The sequence below is a fragment of the Myxine glutinosa genome, chromosome 10, assembly GCF_964187855.1.
Source record: "Myxine glutinosa chromosome 10, kmMyxGlut1.1, whole genome shotgun sequence".
In the NCBI taxonomy this organism is placed as follows: domain Eukaryota; kingdom Metazoa; phylum Chordata; class Myxini; order Myxiniformes; family Myxinidae; genus Myxine; species Myxine glutinosa.
The window spans coordinates 130952034-130971770 of record NC_136270.1 but is presented as its reverse complement, the minus strand read 5'-3'; the positions used below and the strand labels follow the sequence as shown (position 1 = coordinate 130971770).

Below are 19737 nucleotides of genomic sequence, written 5' to 3'. Positions count from 1 at the left end.
CATCACATGTCATTACATCCTGGCCTAGCTCATCACATGTCATCACATGTCATTACATCCAAGCATAGCTCATCACATTTCATTACATCAAAGCATAGCTCATCACATGTCATCACATGTCATTACATCCAAGCCTAACTCCTCACATGTCATTACATCAAAGCCTAGCTCATCACATGTCATCACGTCATTACATCCAAGCCTATCTCATCACGTCATTACATCAAAGCCTAGCTCATCACATGTCATCACATTTCATTACATCCAAGCCTATCTCATCACATGTGATTACATCAAAGCCTAGCTCATCACATGTCATTACATCCAAGCCTAGCTCATCACATGTCATTACATCCAAGCCTAGCTCATCACATGTCATTACATCAAAGCCTAGCTCATCACATGTCATCACATTTCATTACATCCAAGCCTATCTCATCATATGTCATTACATCAAAGCATAGCTCATCACATGTCATTACATGTTATCACATCATTAAATACAAGCCTAGCTCATCACATGTCATTACATCCAAGCCTAGCTCATCACATGTCATTACATCCAAGCCTAGCTCATCACATGTCATCACATGTCATTACATCCTGGCCTAGCTCATCACATGTCATTACATCCAAGCCTAGCTCATCACATGTCATCACATGTCATTACATCCAAGCCTAGCTCATCACATGTCATCACATGTCATTACATCCAAGCCTAGCTCATCACATGTCATCACATGTCATTACATCCAAGCCTAGCTCATCACATGTCATCACATGTCATTACATCCTGGCCTAGCTCATCACACTTCATTACATCCAAGCCTAGCTCATCACATGTCATTACATCCAAGCCTAGCTAATCACATGTCATCACGTCATTACATCAAAGCATAGCTCATCACATGTCATTACATGTTATCACATCATTAAATACAAGCCTAGCTCATCACATGTCATTACATCCAAGCCTACCTCATCACATGTCATCACATGTCATTATAAGATCAGACAGCTTTGACACATTCACTTTCGAATGTTTTTGTAAGAACTTTATTATAAATTTTGTAACTTGTTTAATTGAGACTTTCTTACTCAGACAAATCTTTTCTGGTCAATCAATCTTCCTATTTCTTGTCCCTTGTCTGCAGGGAGGAGTGGGAGATGCTGGTGATTCTGGTCTGATGGGAGACCCTGGATTACCAGGCCCCAAGGTTAGTCGAGGGTCATGTAGCAGCAGAATGAACCCACATACACAATGTTGATTATGACTCTTAAGCACCTGGACAGGTTTTTTGTGACGCCATTAACCCCACAAGTGTTGAGTCAAAGACGATGACCTTTGGCACCACTTACCATGTATGAACCTGAGGAGTATAAATAATTGAAGTCATTAATGTTGTTACGTGCAGGGAGACGAGGGTCGTGAAGGCATTGGGTTTCCAGGGCCTCGAGGATCACCGGTAAGTTATTACACCATGATGGTTTCCAATGTGCGGTACCATACTGAGCGGTTTGTTGAACTCTGTTAAAACATTGGTCAGTGTTTGATGTTTTGTTTTGTTTATGCTGATCTACCTGGACGTACCTTTACATGTTCATGTTTAAAGCCACTTGGGGCACCTTTTAGCAATTTTCACGGAATATAGAGTTATAACAAGCATGGAACAGGTTGATAAGGTCTGTAACAGGTGTATGAGGAAACCATCTCAGGAAGACTCAGATTGAGATCGAAGATGCCACTGATGTCATTTTTAACATCGGCAAAAGAGATCGTCAATCATCCTTATCGATATTGAAACCTTATCGAATCATCCTTATCGATATATATATATAAGTGAGGAACATGGTTCATGAAACTGTGTTCCAATATATCTATTAATTAAATACTCTTTGAACATCAGTTGCATCTTGAATACCCGTACGCCTATTAATTATGTACTGTTGGAATGTACTTTTTTAAAACCATGTGCTGCAACATGTCAATTATGTACTATTGGAATGTACTTTTTTAAAACCATGTGCTGCAACATGTCAATTATGTACTATTGGAATGTACTTTTTTAAACCATGTGCTGCAACATGTCAATTATGTACTATTGGAATTTACTTTTTTAAACCATGTGCTGCAACATGTCAATTATGTACTATTGGAATTTACTTTTTTTAAACCATGTGCTGCAACATGTCAATTATGTACTATTGGAATTTACTTTTTTAAACCATGTGCTGCAACATGTCAATTATGTACTATTGGAATGTACTTATTTTTAAACCATGTGCTGCAACATGTCAATTATGTACTATTGCAATGTACTTTTTTAAACCATGTGCTGCAACATGTCAATTATGTACTATTGCAATGTACTTTTTTAAACCATGTGCTGCAACATGTCAATTATGTACTATTGGAATGTACTTTTTTAAACCATGTGCTGCAACATGTCAATTATGTACTATTGGAATTTACTTTTTTTAAACCATGTGCTGCAACATGTCAATTATGTACTATTGGAATTTACTTTTTAAAATCATGTGCTGCAACATGTCAATTATGTACTATTGGAATGTACTTTTTAAAATCATGTGCTGCAACATGTCAATTATGTACTATTGGAATGTACTTTTTTTAAACCATGTGCTGCAACATGTCAATTATGTACGATTGGAATGTACTTATTTTTAAACCATGTGCTGCAACATGTCAATTATGTACTATTGCAATGTACTTTTTTAAACCATGTGCTGCAACATGTCAATTATGTACTATTGGAATGTATTTTTTAAACCATGTGCTGCAACATGTCAATTATGTACTCTTGGAATTTACTTTTTTTAAACCATGTGCTGCAACATGTCAATTATGTACTATTGGAATGTACTTTTTAAAATCATGTGCTGCAACATGTCAATTATGTACTCTTGGAATATACTTTTTTTAAACCATGTGAGGCAACATGTCAATTATGTACTATTGGAATGTACTTTTTTAAACCATGTGCTGCAACATGTCAATTATGTACTATTGGAATGTACTTTTTTAAACCATGTGCTGCAACATGTCAATTATGTACGATTGGAATGTACTTATTTTTAAACCATGTGCTGCAACATGTCAATTATGTACTATTGCAATGTACTTTTTTAAACCATGTGCTGCAACATGTCAATTATGTACTATTGGAATGTACTTTTTTAAAACCATGTGCTGCAACATGTCAATTATGTACTATTGGAATTTACTTTTTTTAAACCATGTGCTGCAACATGTCAATTATGTACTATTGGAATGTACTTTTTAAAATCATGTGATGCAACATGTCAATTATGTACTCTTGGAATATACTTTTTTTTAACCATGTGAGGCAACATGTCAATTATGTACTATTGGAATGTACTTTTTTAAACCATGTGCTGCAACATGTCAATTATGTACTATTGGAATGTACTTTTTTGAACCATGTGCTGCAACATGTCAATTATGTACGATTGGAATGTACTTTTTTGAACCATGTGCTGCAACATGTCAATTATGTACTATTGGAATGTACTTTTTTAAAACCATGTGCTGGTACATGTCAATGTTGTACTATTGGAATGTACTTTTTTAAAACCATGTGCTGCAACATGTCAAATATGTACTCTTGGAATGTACTTTTTAAAAACATGTGCTGCAACATGTCAATTATGTACTATTGGAATCTACTTTTTTAAACCATGTGCTGCAACATGTCAATTATGTACTCCTGGAATCTACTTTTTCAAACCATGTGCTGCAACATGTCAATTATGTACTGTTGGATGGACTTTTTTTAAACCATGTGCTGCAACATGTCAATTATGTACTATTGGAATGTAAAACTTTTTTAAACCATGTGCTGCAACGTGTCAATTATGTACCATTGGAATGTACTTTTTTTAAACCATGTGCTGCAACATGTCAATTATGTACCATTGGATGGACTTTTTTTAAACCATGTGCTGCAACATGTCAATGATGTGCTATTGGAATTTACTTTTTAAAATCATGTGCTGCAACACGTCAATTATGTACTATTGGAATGTACTTTTAAAAACCATGTGCTGCAACATGTCAATTATGTACGATTGGAATCTACTTTTTTGAACCATGTGCTGCAACATGTCAATTATGTACGATTGGAATGTACTTTTTTGAACCATGTGCTGCAACATGTCAATTATGTACTATTGGAATGTACTTTTTTAAACCATGTGCTGCAACATGTCAATTATGTACTATTGGAATGTACTTTTTAAACCATGTGCTGCAACATGTCAATTATGTACTATTGGAATGTACTTTTTAAAAACCTTTTGACCCTTTAGACTGATGAAACCTCTTAGACCTTTGAAGACCATTTAAGACACCTAAGACCCTAAAGGCCCCCAATATCCCAAAAGACCCTTAAGACCTCGAAGACACTTAACTATTTAAAGTGAGCCCTTAGAAATCAAAATTTCAAAAACAAAAGGAAAAACTAAGTTAGTTTTGATCAAGTCACTTTTTCATGCTCTTTCCAATGGTGCAACTCTCATGGACTATGATTTTCCATCCAATAAGCCGCCGAAAGTTTGATTCATGGAAAAAAAACTGGACGTCAAATTTCAAAGAGAGAGCAATCTTTCATACCCATACCTGGCTTCAAAATGCATCCTGCCCCCTTGACATTGCTTAACTTCAGTTTGTCATCCTCCTTTATGAAGTTTATAATGGTCTTCTCTTTCACGTCCGATTTCTCTTCCTCATTGCATGGCCTCTTCGTAACCTCGTAACCTCGTAACCTCGGTCGTTGGTTCAAACCTCGGCCGAGTCATACCAAATAATAATAAAATGGCACTTGCTGCTTCCTTGCTTGATGCTCATCTTTTAACGTGGATAGAGGATAGAGGATGCACAAACAACCATAGCTTGGCAACCGGAGTGCAGGCTTTCATGGGCCTCCTGCTTTGAAGTTCCTTGTAAGGGAACATATGATTAAAGTATCATCGGTACTTACGTCATTTGTTTTTCTCAGATATACATGACCTGAGTATGAAGTAATTATTGGACCTTCGGAATTGGGCGAGTCCTTTGTCTGAGTCTTGAGTCGCAAGATTTGGCGAGAGTCCGAATGTTTACCCATGAAATGTCAGCACGTCATTTTGTTTTCCATCCGTAATTCTGATTCCATTGGGAAGCCACTTACTAGGTTTGTCCTGATATAGTTGCTCTAACTGATACTGGTGATCTGGATGGAGTAGCTAGTGTGGATGTCTTGAGCGAACGCATACATTTTGATCATGGTCCCATGTCATGTTACGCTTCCTGCAGGGAGACCGTGGTGACCCTGGAACTGTCGGATCTGCGGTAAGGTTTTATCTACTCTTCACATTTAATTTAGTTGCTTCAGCTTCCTGTAATCATCATGATAGCAGAAATATATCTTATGAAGGAAAATCCAAGAAACATAATTTGTGTTTGGTGTTTTTTTACATACAAAGTCGAGGCTCACGGAAGAGTTAGAACACTGAACAGATCAGGATGCGACATAACAAAAGGAACAGTAGAGAAGGGGAAACACTAACAACAGAGTTGAAAGACAAAATAGAGGGTGAATTGGACAAATGATGGCGGTGGACAAGATAGACACAGAAGGAACTTCTCAGGAAGGAAAAACTGGCAATTTGGAAGGAGGTTGGCTTGTGGTGGGGGATGGTGATAATGGGGATAGAAAAGATTATGGTTTTGGATTGGGGATGATCTGACATGGTGGTGACCAGCTGTCCTGAACACTTGGACGGAAGAATGAGATCGAATAGGATGTGGAACTTTGTCCCACAGGTGGGAAAAACAAGAACAAATAAGAGGAAGTTAACAGTGATCCTGCATTTAGGTAGTTTCATCAGAAAAAGGTTCATGGTGGACCATGTGTGCCCTGCAAAAACATAGGGGGATAAAGCACAGAAAGAGCAGAGGGTGCAAGACCAGAAAGGGGGTGGTAGAAGACAGAGAGGCCATGGACCTGTCTGCAATGGGGAGTGAAAGGCCCATAGACTCAGCTTCATCACTGGAGATTCCATTAATTTTGAAGGAGGGAGGGGGGGGGGGGTTGGGTGGAGGGGTGTTGGAAGTTGCCATTGTAAGACATATTCCAATTGTTTGACCAGCTTGTGATTTTATCAATGTCTGAAGATACAGATGAGGCTGCAGTCTACTGGCCTGAATGATGCGGGATGTCATGACAGAGGTTGGAGTTATCAGCAAATATATAAAGGGGATTTTTCAGAGTCAGAAAGATCACTTATGAAGATTGGGAATTGGACTGGGCCCGGAATGCTACCTTTGGCACTCCGGCCTTGACAGGGGGAGGAGATGAAAGGATTCCGTTAAGAGCCACGCGTTGACTGCAAGAGTAGAGGAAGTCAGGAATCCATATGTGGAGTTGGTCTTTGATGCCATATTCAGAGTTTTGAGAGCAAGGCTGGTGCCAGACGATATCAAAAGCTCGAGATATGTCTCGAGGGATAGCCCAGATCTCAATATGTCTGGATAGACGGCCCTGATCTCAGGTCTGACATTGAGGGCCTCCATCCATTGTTGTGTTGACTCTTAAACGCAATTTACTTCCTCAGAACTCTCCCCAACTCTCTTACCTACTCTTTCCTCTCCAATTATATTGTTTTTCATTTTTATTCTCGCCCTTTTTTTTTTTTTTGGGATACAAGATCGACCCTCGTGAAAGAGCCAACATTAATCACACAAAACGTCAAACCGACACAAACCAACACATAAAACACAAAATAAGGGGAGCGGTAGACAAGATGGGGAGAGAGGGCGAAGGACACAAACACAACATTTGAGAGCAGAGACATCGAGAGAAATGTGGGAGGGGGAGGTTTTGGGGGGAGGTGGGAAAGGTATAAAACATATGAACACTGCAAGGACTTCCACGAAAGAAGTTGGAATTTAGAAAAAGTGTATCTAGTGTGAATTAGCAGGGGTAGAAAAGATCAAGGTTTTGGATGGGGGAAGATAAGAGATGGTGGTGAACAGCTGTTTTAAAGACCTGGAGGGAGGAGTGGGATTGAAGGGAGTGGGGGAGTTTGTTCCAGAGGCGGGAGAAAAGAGGAATGAAGGAGTGAAGGTGAGCAGAGAGTCTTGATTTTGGCAGTTAAACCATAAGAGGGTTGCAGGCAGATCTTGTGCGACCTGTAGGAATATTTGGGGGACAAAGCACAGAGAGAGCTGGGGGAGCAAGGCCGGAGAGGAGTCGGTAGAAGACAGAAAGACCACCTACCTGCCTGCGGTGAGTGAGTGAAAGGCCCTCAAAGTTAGCTTCATCGCGGGAGATTCCAATGATTTTGAAAGCTTTGGTTTCAACAGCGTGAAGACGAGATAGGTGTGAGGCAGGAGAACCGGCCCAAAGGGGGGATGTATTATTTCCATATTCCAATGGAAACAGTATTCCATTGAGCTGCGGATGAAAGCCTTGTATGTGGTGAGGAGCTCAGGTGTGCCAAGGAAGGACTTCGCACGACGGAGGATGCCCAGTCGGCGACTGGCTTTGGACGCCAGCTTGGAAATGCGATTTTCCCAAGAAAGATCATGGCAGATAGTGAGACCCAAAAGCTTGAGCGACAGAACTTCTTGGAGAGGATTATTCAGAAAGTAGATGGGAGGGTTGTCCAGTCAGTCTTTTCGGAGAGACATAGTAAGAGTGTGAGATTTGTCCGGATTGAAAGACATGTTCCACTTGTTTGCCCAGTCTGTGATTTTGTCCAGGTCTGCAGAGAGTGGGGAGGCTGTAAACTGCCGATCTGAGGGATGAGGAATGGAGCGGCAGAGAGTGGAGTCATCAGCAAAGAGATAGAGGATTTTCAAGAGAGTCAGAGAGATCATTGATGAAGACCAGAAAAAGCACAGGGCCCAGAACACTGCCTTGGGGAACTCCAGCCTGAACAGGCAGAGGAGATGAGAGAAACCCATTCAGGGCCACACGTTGACTATGACCAGAGAGGAAGTCCGCAGGCCATGCGTGGAGATTTCCATGGATACCATAGGAGGAGAGTTTGGTAAGCAGAGCTGGGTGCCACACCCTATCAAAGGCATGTGATATGTCAAGGGAGATGGCTCTGATTTCCTGTTTGGCATTGAGGATCTCCATCCATTGTTGAGACAGCAGAAGCAGCATGTCCAGAGTAGAATGACCTGGTCTGAATCCAAATTGATGATCGGAGATCAAGCCATTGGAGAAGAGGAAGGATTTGATATCCGAAGCAATGATGGATTCCATGACTTTGCTGATAATTGGGAGCAGGCTCATTGGTCTGTAGTTGCAAGGATCTGTTTTTGCACATTTTTTGTGTAAAGCGGTAATGTTTGCTGATTTCCAGGATGCTGGCAGATGGCCTTGAGCAAAAGAGAGGGTGAAAAGAACAGAGAGAGGGTGAGATAGAGCGGCAGAGCAGGATTTTAGGACCCATGGGTTTTAGGACCCGTGGGCCCTTCTCCTTTGTATGTAATATGTTGATGTCTTCATTGTCCCAGCTATATCTTCCTGTAATAGGTGTCGAACGATGAAGGGTACGCTTTTTCTTATTTCAGTGTAAAATTAGCAAACTGGAACATGCCAGGATTAGGTGTATAACAGACCTTTGGATATTGTACAAGTGGAGAACAGTGATTCCGTTTGCATGGAGTGCTTTGTTGTTATTGTTGTTGTTATTGATGTTATATAACGCCGCCAGTTCTCTCGGACTGGCCCACGGCACAGAGAGACATAGAGAGAGAGAGAGACAGACTGAGAGAGACAGATACAAGAGTGAGTAGGCCGGTCCATGGGGTCTGATCGGCACTCTGACCGTGGCTGCACCGCCCTGGTGAGGATGTGGTGAGGACACCGGACAGACACATCACAGTAGTTGTTGGTTCAAAGTTGGTTGAAGGCAGCAGCAGTGTTAAAGATTTGTATTCAAATCTTTGGTTGTTCCTGGATAATAATGAAAGGTATAAAACCACTCAGGAACTCAATTGTTCGTTTGTTTTCTTTTCAGGAGTGAGACTCATGGAAGAGCAAGGTAGATCTGCCAGTGGGTCAAACCTTAAGGGAATGAATGAATAAGAAAAGAGGAGGGGAGGAGTGAAAGAAACACTGGAACGAGCAAGTAAGATGGTTGGTTTAGGAAGGATTAATGGCGGTAATAAAGATCATGGGTCAGAATTGGGGATGACGAGAGATGCCGATGCACTGCTTGATTAAAGCGCTGGCGGCAAGAGTGAGACACAACAGCCTCTGGAAAGGGTTTTCATGGATGGGAGAAGAGGAATAGAAGAGTTAAAGTATGCAGTCTTCCTGGATTTTGGAAGTTTAACCAGGAGGAAGTTACTGGAAGAATGCGTGCATCCCAGTGTTTCCTGAGAGGGTAGGGCGACTGAGAGAGCGGAGGAATCAATGTTGAAGAATAAATGGGAGAAAACAGAGACCATTGACCTACCTGTGATGTGAGAGTAACAACTCTTGGGCTTCATCCTCATCACTGGAGATTCCGATAATTTTGAGGGCTTTCCATTCCATATAATCGAGGAGAGACAATATTGATGCTCGAGTGCCAGCCCGTAGCGGAGAGCAGTACTCCATTGAACTACAGACATACACCTTGTAGTCTATGAGAAGTTTTGATTTTTTCAAGGAAAGATTTGGATCGATAGAGGATGCTGAGTCTATGGCTGGCATTGGAGGTGGTTTGCTAAGGAATCAGATCAGGAATGGGCAGGGCTGAAATTGAGGCCTAGCAGTGCAAGAGACTGAAGCTCTTCTAGTGTATGAACAAGGAATTGGATATGTGGGTTCATTTGATGATCATTCCAGAGCAATAGGGAGACACTGTGATTTTTCCAAGATTGAAGGACGTGTTCCATTTATCAGACCATAATCGAATCGATTCCAGATCAACCGAGGTGATGCAGCTACAGTCTGCTTAGCAGTAACGTCACTGCACAATGTGGAATTGTCTCGAAAATGGAAAAAATGATTTTTTCAGACCATCAGAGAGGTCATTAATATTGATGTGGAACAAGACTGGGCCCAAAACGCAGCCTTGGGTAAGTGCAGCCTCCACTGGGCAGGGATTCGTAAATTGGTCAGGGTATCGGAGATAACACACCTACTCTTTAAGAAAAACATAATGGGGCCATTAACATCCATCAGGAAATGCTTGTAGATTGGACGGCTGACTAAATGTCCATCCAAGGGATGGCGAGTAGAATGGGCGGCTGACTAAATGTCCATCCAAGGGATGGCTTGTAGATTGGGCGGCTGACTAAATGTCCAACCAAAGGATGGCTTTTAGATTGCGCGGCTGACTAAATGTCCAACCAAAGGATGGCTTGTAGATTGGGTGGCTGACTAAATGTCCATCCAAGGGATGGCTTGTAGATTGGGTGGCTGACTAAATGTCCATCCAAGGGATGGCTTGTAGATTGGACGGCTGGCTAATTGTCCATCCAAGGGATGGCTTGTAGATTGGGCGGCTGGCTAAATGTCCATCCAAGGGATGGCTTGTAGATTGGGCGGCTGGATAAATGTCCATCCAAGGGATGGCTTGTAGATTGGGCTAAATGTCCATCCAAGGGATGGCTTGTAGATTGGGCTAAATGTCCATCCAAGGGATGGCTTGTAGATTGGGCTAAATGTCCATCCAAGGGATGGCTTGTAGATTGGGCGGCTGGCTAAATGTCCATCTAAGGGATGGCTTGTAGATTGGGCGGCTGGCTAAATGTCCATCCAAGGGTTGGCTTGTAGATTGGGCGGCTGGCTAAATGTGCATCCAAGGGATGGCTTGTAGATTGGGTGGCTGGCTAAATGTCCATCCAAGGGATAGCTTGTAGATTGGGCGGCTGGCTAATTGTCCATCCAAGGGATGGCTTGTAGATTGGGCGGCTGGCTAATTGTCCATCCAAGGGATGGCTTGTAGATTGGACGGCTAGCTAATTGTCCATCCAAGGGATGGCTTGTAGATTGGACGGCTGGCTAATTGTCCATCCGAGGGATGGCTTGTAGATTTGGGCGGCTGGCTAAATGTCCATCCAAGGGATGGCTTGTAGATTGGGCGGCTGGCTAAATGTCCATCCAAGGGATGGCTTGTAGATTGGGTGGCTGGCTAATTGTCCATCCAAGGGATGGCTTGTAGATTGGGTGGCTGGCTAAATGTCCATCCAAGGGATGGCTTGTAGATTGGGCGGCTGGCTAATTGTCCATCCAAGGGATGGCTTGTAGATTGGGCGGCTGGCTAATTGTCCATCCAAGGGATGGCTTGTAGATTGGGCGGCTGGCTAATTGTCCATCCAAGGGATGGCTTGTAGATTGGGTGGCTGGCTAAATGTCCATCCAAGGGATGGCTTGTAGATTGGGTGGCTGGCTAAATGTCCATCCAAGGGATGGCTTGTAGATTGGGCGGCTAGCTAAATGTCCATCCAAGGGATGGCTTGTAGATTGGACGGCTGGCTAAATGTCCATCCAAGGGATGGCTTGTAGATTGGGCGGCTGGCTAAATGTCCATCCAAGGGATGGCTTGTAGATTGGGTGGCTGGCTAAATGTCCATCCAAGGGATGGCTTGTAGATTGGGCGGCTGGCTAAATGTCCATCCAAGGGATGGCTTGTAGATTGGGCGGCTGGCTAAATGTCCATCCAAGGGATGGCTTGTAGATTGGGCGGCTAGCTAAATGTCCATCCAAGGGATGGCTTGTAGATTGGGCGGCTGGCTAAATGTCCATCCAAGGGATGGCTTGTAGATTGGGCGGCTGGCTAAATGTCCATCCAAGGGATGGCTTGTAGATTGGGCGGCTGGCTAAATGTCCATCCAAGGGATGGCTTGTAGATTGGGCGGCTGCCTAAATGTCCATCCAAGGGATGGCTTGTAGATTGGGCGGGCTAATTGTCCATCCAAGGGATGGCTTGTAGATTGGGTGGCTGGCTAATTGTCCGTCCAAGGGATGGCTTGTAGATTGGGCGGCTGGCTAATTGTCCATCCAAGGGATGGCTTGTAGATTGGGTGGCTGGCTAAATGTCCATCCAAGGGATGGCTTGTAGATTGGGTGGCTGGCTAAATGTCCATCCAAGGGATGGCTTGTAGATTGGGCGGCTAGCTAAATGTCCATCCAAGGGATGGCTTGTAGATTGGGCGGCTGGCTAAATGTCCATCCAAGGGATGGCTTGTAGATTGGGCGGCTGGCTAAATGTCCATCCAAGGGATGGCTTGTAGATTGGGCGGCTGGCTAAATGTCCATCCAAGGGATGGCTTGTAGATTGGGCGGCTGCCTAAATGTCCATCCAAGGGATGGCTTGTAGATTGGGCGGGCTAATTGTCCATCCAAGGGATGGCTTGTAGATTGGGTGGCTGGCTAATTGTCCGTCCAAGGGATGGCTTGTAGATTGGGCGGCTGGCTAATTGTCCATCCAAGGGATGGCTTGTAGATTGGGTGGCTGGCTAAATGTCCATCCAAGGGATGGCTTGTAGATTGGGTGGCTGGCTAAATGTCCATCCAAGGGATGGCTTGTAGATTGGGCGGCTGGCTAAATGTCCATCCAAGGGATGGCTTGTAGATTGGGCGGCTGGCTAAATGTCCATCCAAGGGATGGCTTGTAGATTGGGCGGCTGGCTAAATGTCCATCCAAGGGATGGCTTGTAGATTGGGCGGCTGGCTAAATGTCCATCCGAGGGATGGCTTGTAGATTGGGCGGCTGCCTAAATGTCCATCCAAGCGATGGCTTGTAGATTGGGCGGCTGACTAAATGTCCAACCAAAGGATGGCTTGTAGATTGGGCGGCTGGCTAAATGTCCATCCAAGGGATGGCTTGTAGATTGGGCGGCTGGCTAAATGTCCATCCAAGGGATGGCTTGTAGATTGGGCGGCTGGCTAAATGTCCATCCAAGGGATGGCTTGTAGATTGGGCTAAATGTCCATCCAAGGGATGGCTTGTAGATTGGGTGGCTGGCTAAATGTCCATCCAAGGGATGGCTTGTAGATTGGGCGGCTGGCTAAATGTCCATCCAAGGGATGGCTTGTAGATTGGGCTAAATGTCCATCCAAGGGATGGCTTGTAGATTGGGCGGCTGGCCAAATGTCCATCCAAGGGATGGCTTGTAGATTGGGCTAAATGTCCATCCAAGGGATGGCTTGTAGATTGGGCGGCTGGCTAAATGTCCATCCAAGGGATGGCTTGTAGATTGGACGGCTGGCTAAATGTCCATCCAAGGGATGGCTTGTAGATTGGGCGGCTGGCTAAATGTCCATCCAAGGGATGGCTTGTAGATTGGACGGCTGGCTAATTGTCCATCCAAGGGATGGCTTGTAGATTGGGCGGCTGGCTAAATGTCCATCCAAGGGATGGCTTGTAGATTGGGCTAAATGTCCATCCAAGGGATGGCTTGTAGATTGGGCTAAATGTCCATCCAAGGGATGGCTTGTAGATTGGGCTAAATCTCCATCCAAGGGATGGCTTGTAGATTGGGCGGCTGGCTAAATGTCCATCCAAGGGATGGCTTGTAGATTGGGCTAAATCTCCATCCAAGGGATGGCTTGTAGATTGGACGGCTGGCTAATTGTCCATCCAAGGGATGGCTTGTAGATTGGGCGGCTGGCTAAATGTCCATCCAAGGGATGGCTTGTAGATTGGGCTAAATGTCCATCCAAGGGATGGCTTGTAGATTGGGCTAAATGTCCATCCAAGGGATGGCTTGTAGATTGGGCTAAATCTCCATCCAAGGGATGGCTTGTAGATTGGGCAGCTGGCTAAATGTCCATCCAAGGGTTGGCTTGTAGATTGGGCAGCTGGCTAAATGTCCATCCAAGGGTTGGCTTGTAGATTGGGCGGCTGGCTAAATGTCCATCCGAGGGATGGCTTGTAGATTGGGCGGCTGGCTAATTGTCCATCCAAGGGATGGCTTGTAGATTGGGCGGCTGGCTAATTGTCCATCCAAGGGATGGCTTGTAGATTGGGCGGCTGGCTAATTGTGCATCCAAGGGATGGCTTGTAGATTGGATGGCTAGCTAATTGTCCATCCAAGGGATGGCTTGTAGATTGGGCGGCTGGCTAAATGTCCATCCAAGGGATGGCTTGTAGATTGGGCGGCTGGCTAAATGTCCATCCAAGGGATGGCTTGTAGATTGGGCGGCTGACTAAATGTCCATCCAAGGGATGGCTTGTAGATTGGACGGCTGGCTAATTGTCCATCCAAGGGATGGCTTGTAGATTGGGCGGCTGGCTAAATGTCCATCCAAGGGATGGCTTGTAGATTGGGCGGCTGGATAAATGTCCATCCAAGGGATGGCTTGTAGATTGGGCTAAATGTCCATCCAAGGGATGGCTTGTAGATTGGGCTAAATGTCCATCCAAGGGATGGCTTGTAGATTGGGCTAAATGTCCATCCAAGGGATGGCTTGTAGATTGGGCGGCTGGCTAAATGTCCATCTAAGGGATGGCTTGTAGATTGGGCGGCTGGCTAAATGTCCATCCAAGGGTTGGCTTGTAGATTGGGCGGCTGGCTAAATGTGCATCCAAGGGATGGCTTGTAGATTGGGTGGCTGGCTAAATGTCCATCCAAGGGATAGCTTGTAGATTGGGCGGCTGGCTAATTGTCCATCCAAGGGATGGCTTGTAGATTGGGCGGCTGGCTAATTGTCCATCCAAGGGATGGCTTGTAGATTGGACGGCTAGCTAATTGTCCATCCAAGGGATGGCTTGTAGATTGGACGGCTGGCTAATTGTCCATCCGAGGGATGGCTTGTAGATTTGGGCGGCTGGCTAAATGTCCATCCAAGGGATGGCTTGTAGATTGGGCGGCTGGCTAAATGTCCATCCAAGGGATGGCTTGTAGATTGGGTGGCTGGCTAATTGTCCATCCAAGGGATGGCTTGTAGATTGGGTGGCTGGCTAAATGTCCATCCAAGGGATGGCTTGTAGATTGGGCGGCTGGCTAATTGTCCATCCAAGGGATGGCTTGTAGATTGGGCGGCTGGCTAATTGTCCATCCAAGGGATGGCTTGTAGATTGGGCGGCTGGCTAATTGTCCATCCAAGGGATGGCTTGTAGATTGGGTGGCTGGCTAAATGTCCATCCAAGGGATGGCTTGTAGATTGGGTGGCTGGCTAAATGTCCATCCAAGGGATGGCTTGTAGATTGGGCGGCTAGCTAAATGTCCATCCAAGGGATGGCTTGTAGATTGGGCGGCTGGCTAAATGTCCATCCAAGGGATGGCTTGTAGATTGGGCGGCTGGCTAAATGTCCATCCAAGGGATGGCTTGTAGATTGGGCGGCTGGCTAAATGTCCATCCAAGGGATGGCTTGTAGATTGGGCGGCTGCCTAAATGTCCATCCAAGGGATGGCTTGTAGATTGGGCGGGCTAATTGTCCATCCAAGGGATGGCTTGTAGATTGGGTGGCTGGCTAATTGTCCGTCCAAGGGATGGCTTGTAGATTGGGCGGCTGGCTAATTGTCCATCCAAGGGATGGCTTGTAGATTGGGTGGCTGGCTAAATGTCCATCCAAGGGATGGCTTGTAGATTGGGTGGCTGGCTAAATGTCCATCCAAGGGATGGCTTGTAGATTGGGCGGCTAGCTAAATGTCCATCCAAGGGATGGCTTGTAGATTGGGCGGCTGGCTAAATGTCCATCCAAGGGATGGCTTGTAGATTGGGCGGCTGGCTAAATGTCCATCCAAGGGATGGCTTGTAGATTGGGCGGCTGGCTAAATGTCCATCCAAGGGATGGCTTGTAGATTGGGCGGCTGCCTAAATGTCCATCCAAGGGATGGCTTGTAGATTGGGCGGGCTAATTGTCCATCCAAGGGATGGCTTGTAGATTGGGTGGCTGGCTAATTGTCCGTCCAAGGGATGGCTTGTAGATTGGGCGGCTGGCTAATTGTCCATCCAAGGGATGGCTTGTAGATTGGGTGGCTGGCTAAATGTCCATCCAAGGGATGGCTTGTAGATTGGGTGGCTGGCTAAATGTCCATCCAAGGGATGGCTTGTAGATTGGGCGGCTGGCTAAATGTCCATCCAAGGGATGGCTTGTAGATTGGGCGGCTGGCTAAATGTCCATCCAAGGGATGGCTTGTAGATTGGGCGGCTGGCTAAATGTCCATCCAAGGGATGGCTTGTAGATTGGGCGGCTGGCTAAATGTCCATCCGAGGGATGGCTTGTAGATTGGGCGGCTGCCTAAATGTCCATCCAAGCGATGGCTTGTAGATTGGGCGGCTGACTAAATGTCCAACCAAAGGATGGCTTGTAGATTGGGCGGCTGGCTAAATGTCCATCCAAGGGATGGCTTGTAGATTGGGCGGCTGGCTAAATGTCCATCCAAGGGATGGCTTGTAGATTGGGCGGCTGGCTAAATGTCCATCCAAGGGATGGCTTGTAGATTGGGCTAAATGTCCATCCAAGGGATGGCTTGTAGATTGGGTGGCTGGCTAAATGTCCATCCAAGGGATGGCTTGTAGATTGGGCGGCTGGCTAAATGTCCATCCAAGGGATGGCTTGTAGATTGGGCTAAATGTCCATCCAAGGGATGGCTTGTAGATTGGGCGGCTGGCCAAATGTCCATCCAAGGGATGGCTTGTAGATTGGGCTAAATGTCCATCCAAGGGATGGCTTGTAGATTGGGCGGCTGGCTAAATGTCCATCCAAGGGATGGCTTGTAGATTGGACGGCTGGCTAAATGTCCATCCAAGGGATGGCTTGTAGATTGGGCGGCTGGCTAAATGTCCATCCAAGGGATGGCTTGTAGATTGGACGGCTGGCTAATTGTCCATCCAAGGGATGGCTTGTAGATTGGGCGGCTGGCTAAATGTCCATCCAAGGGATGGCTTGTAGATTGGGCTAAATGTCCATCCAAGGGATGGCTTGTAGATTGGGCTAAATGTCCATCCAAGGGATGGCTTGTAGATTGGGCTAAATCTCCATCCAAGGGATGGCTTGTAGATTGGGCGGCTGGCTATATGTCCATCCAAGGGATGGCTTGTAGATTGGGCTAAATCTCCATCCAAGGGATGGCTTGTAGATTGGACGGCTGGCTAATTGTCCATCCAAGGGATGGCTTGTAGATTGGGCGGCTGGCTAAATGTCCATCCAAGGGATGGCTTGTAGATTGGGCTAAATGTCCATCCAAGGGATGGCTTGTAGATTGGGCTAAATGTCCATCCAAGGGATGGCTTGTAGATTGGGCTAAATCTCCATCCAAGGGATGGCTTGTAGATTGGGCAGCTGGCTAAATGTCCATCCAAGGGTTGGCTTGTAGATTGGGCAGCTGGCTAAATGTCCATCCAAGGGTTGGCTTGTAGATTGGGCGGCTGGCTAAATGTCCATCCGAGGGATGGCTTGTAGATTGGGCGGCTGGCTAATTGTCCATCCAAGGGATGGCTTGTAGATTGGGCGGCTGGCTAATTGTCCATCCAAGGGATGGCTTGTAGATTGGGCGGCTGGCTAATTGTGCATCCAAGGGATGGCTTGTAGATTGGATGGCTAGCTAATTGTCCATCCAAGGGATGGCTTGTAGATTGGGCGGCTGGCTAAATGTCCATCCAAGGGATGGCTTGTAGATTGGGCGGCTGGCTAAATGTCCATCCAAGGGATGGCTTGTAGATTGGGCGGCTGGCTAAATGTCCATCCAAGGGATGGCTTGTAGATTGGGCGGCTGGCTAATTGTCCATCCAAGGGATGGCTTGTAGATTGGGTGGCTGGCTAAATGTCCATCCAAGGGATGGCTTGTAGATTGGGCGGCTGGCTAAATGTCCATCCAAGGGATGGCTTGTAGATTGGGCGGCTGGCTAAATGTCCATCCAAGGGATGGCTTGTAGATTGGGCGGCTGGCTAAATGTCCATCCAAGGGATGGCTTGTAGATTGGGCGGCTGGCTAATTGTCCATCCAAGGGATGGCTTGTAGATTGGGCGGCTGGCTAATTGTCCATCCAAGGGATGGCTTGTAGATTGGGCGGCTGGCTAATTGTCCATCCAAGGGATGGCTTGTAGATTGGGCGGCTGGCTAATTGTCCATCCAAGGGATGGCTTGTAGATTGGGTGGCTGGCTAAATGTCCATCCAAGGGATGGCTTGTAGATTGGGTGGCTGGCTAAATGTCCATCCAAGGGATGGCTTGTAGATTGGGCGGCTGGCTAAATGTCCATCCAAGGGATGGCTTGTAGATTGGGCGGCTGGCTAATTGTCCATCCAAGGGATGGCTTGTAGATTGGGCGGCTGGCTAATTGTCCATCCAAGGGATGGCTTGTAGATTGGGTGGCTGGCTAATTGTCCATCCAAGGGATGGCTTGTAGATTGGGCGGCTGGCTAAATGTCCATCCAAGGGATGGCTTGTAGATTGGGCGGCTGGCTAAATGTCCATCCAAGGGATGGCTTGTAGATTGGGCGGCCGGCTAAATGTCCATCCAAGGGATGGCTTGTAGATTGGGCGGCCGGCTAAATGTCCATCCAAGGGATGGCTTGTAGATTGGGCGGCTGGCTAAATGTCCATCCAAGGGATGGCTTGTAGATTGGGCGGCTGGCTAAATGTCCATCCAAGGGATGGCTTGTAGATTGGGCGGCTGGCTAAATGTCCATCCAAGGGATGGCTTGTAGATTGGACGGCTGGCTAAATGTCCATCCAAGGGATGGCTTGTAGATTGGGCGGCTGGCTAAATGTCCATCCAAGGGATGGCTTGTAGATTGGGCGGCTGCCTAAATGTCCATCCAAGGGATGGCTTGTAGATTGGGCGGCTGCCTAAATGTCCATCCAAGGGATGGCTTGTAGATTGGGCGGCTGGCTAATTGTCCATCCAAGGGATGGCTTGTAGATTGGGCGGCTGGCTAATTGTCCATCCAAGGGATGGCTTGTAGATTGGGTGGCTGGCTAAATGTCCATCCAATGGATGGCTTGTAGATTGGGCGGCTGGCTAAATGTCCATCCAAGGGATGTCTTGTAGATTGGGTGGCTGGCTAAATGTCCATCCAAGGGATGGCTTGTAGATTGGGCGGCTGGCTAATTGTCCATCCAAGGGATGGCTTGTAGATTGGGCGGCTGGCTAATTGTCCATCCAAGGGATGGCTTGTAGATTGGGCGGCTGGCTAAATGTCCATCCAAGGGATGGCTTGTAGATTGGACGGCTGGCTAAATGTCCATCCAAGGGATGGCTTGTAGATTGGGCGGCTGGCTAAATGTCCATCCAAGGGATGGCTTGTAGATTGGACGGCTGGCTAAATGTCCATCCAAGGGATGGCTTGTAGATTGGGCGGCTGGCTAAATGTCCATCCAAGGGATGTCTTGTAGATTGGGCGGCTGGCTAATTGTCCATCCAAGGGATGGCTTGTAGATTGGGCGGCTGGCTAAATGTCCATCCAAGGGATGGCTTGTAGATTGGACGGCTGGCTAAATGTCCATCCAAGGGATGGCTTGTAGATTGGACGGCTGGCTAAATGTCCATCCAAGGGATGGCTTGTAGATTGGGCGGCTGGCTAAATGTCCATCCAAGGGATGGCTTGTAGATTGGACGGCTGGCTAAATGTCCATCCAAGGGATGGCTTGTAGATTGGGCGGCTGGCTAAATGTCCATCCAAGGGATGGCGCACTTTGGGATGAAATATTCTGCCTGTGAAGAACGGGTAGTTCATAGTCACGTGACGAATGAAACAGCTCAATGGTAAGTGGGCTTCCTGTGAAACGTCCCGTTGGAGGAGACATTGACAG

At 46.3% G+C, this 19737-nt stretch overlaps 2 protein-coding genes across 7 annotated transcripts in view; both read left to right on the top strand.

Annotated features, from left to right (window-relative positions):
- The window catches only part of LOC137433773 (protein disulfide-isomerase A5), a 489740-nt gene that overhangs the window by 72160 nt on the left and 397843 nt on the right, over positions 1-19737 (top strand). The window lies entirely within an intron of this gene.
- COL6A2 (collagen type VI alpha 2 chain) overlaps positions 1-19737 on the top strand; it is a 175008-nt gene that overhangs the window by 125084 nt on the left and 30187 nt on the right. For all 6 annotated transcript variants that reach the window (XM_078786120.1, XM_078786119.1, XM_078786117.1 and 3 more), the window contains 3 exons: positions 1155-1217; positions 1416-1466; positions 5336-5371. In XM_078786120.1, the coding sequence (XP_078642246.1) occupies positions 1155-1217; positions 1416-1466; positions 5336-5371 (150 nt within the window). The remainder of the gene's footprint in view (positions 1-1154; positions 1218-1415; positions 1467-5335; positions 5372-19737) is intronic.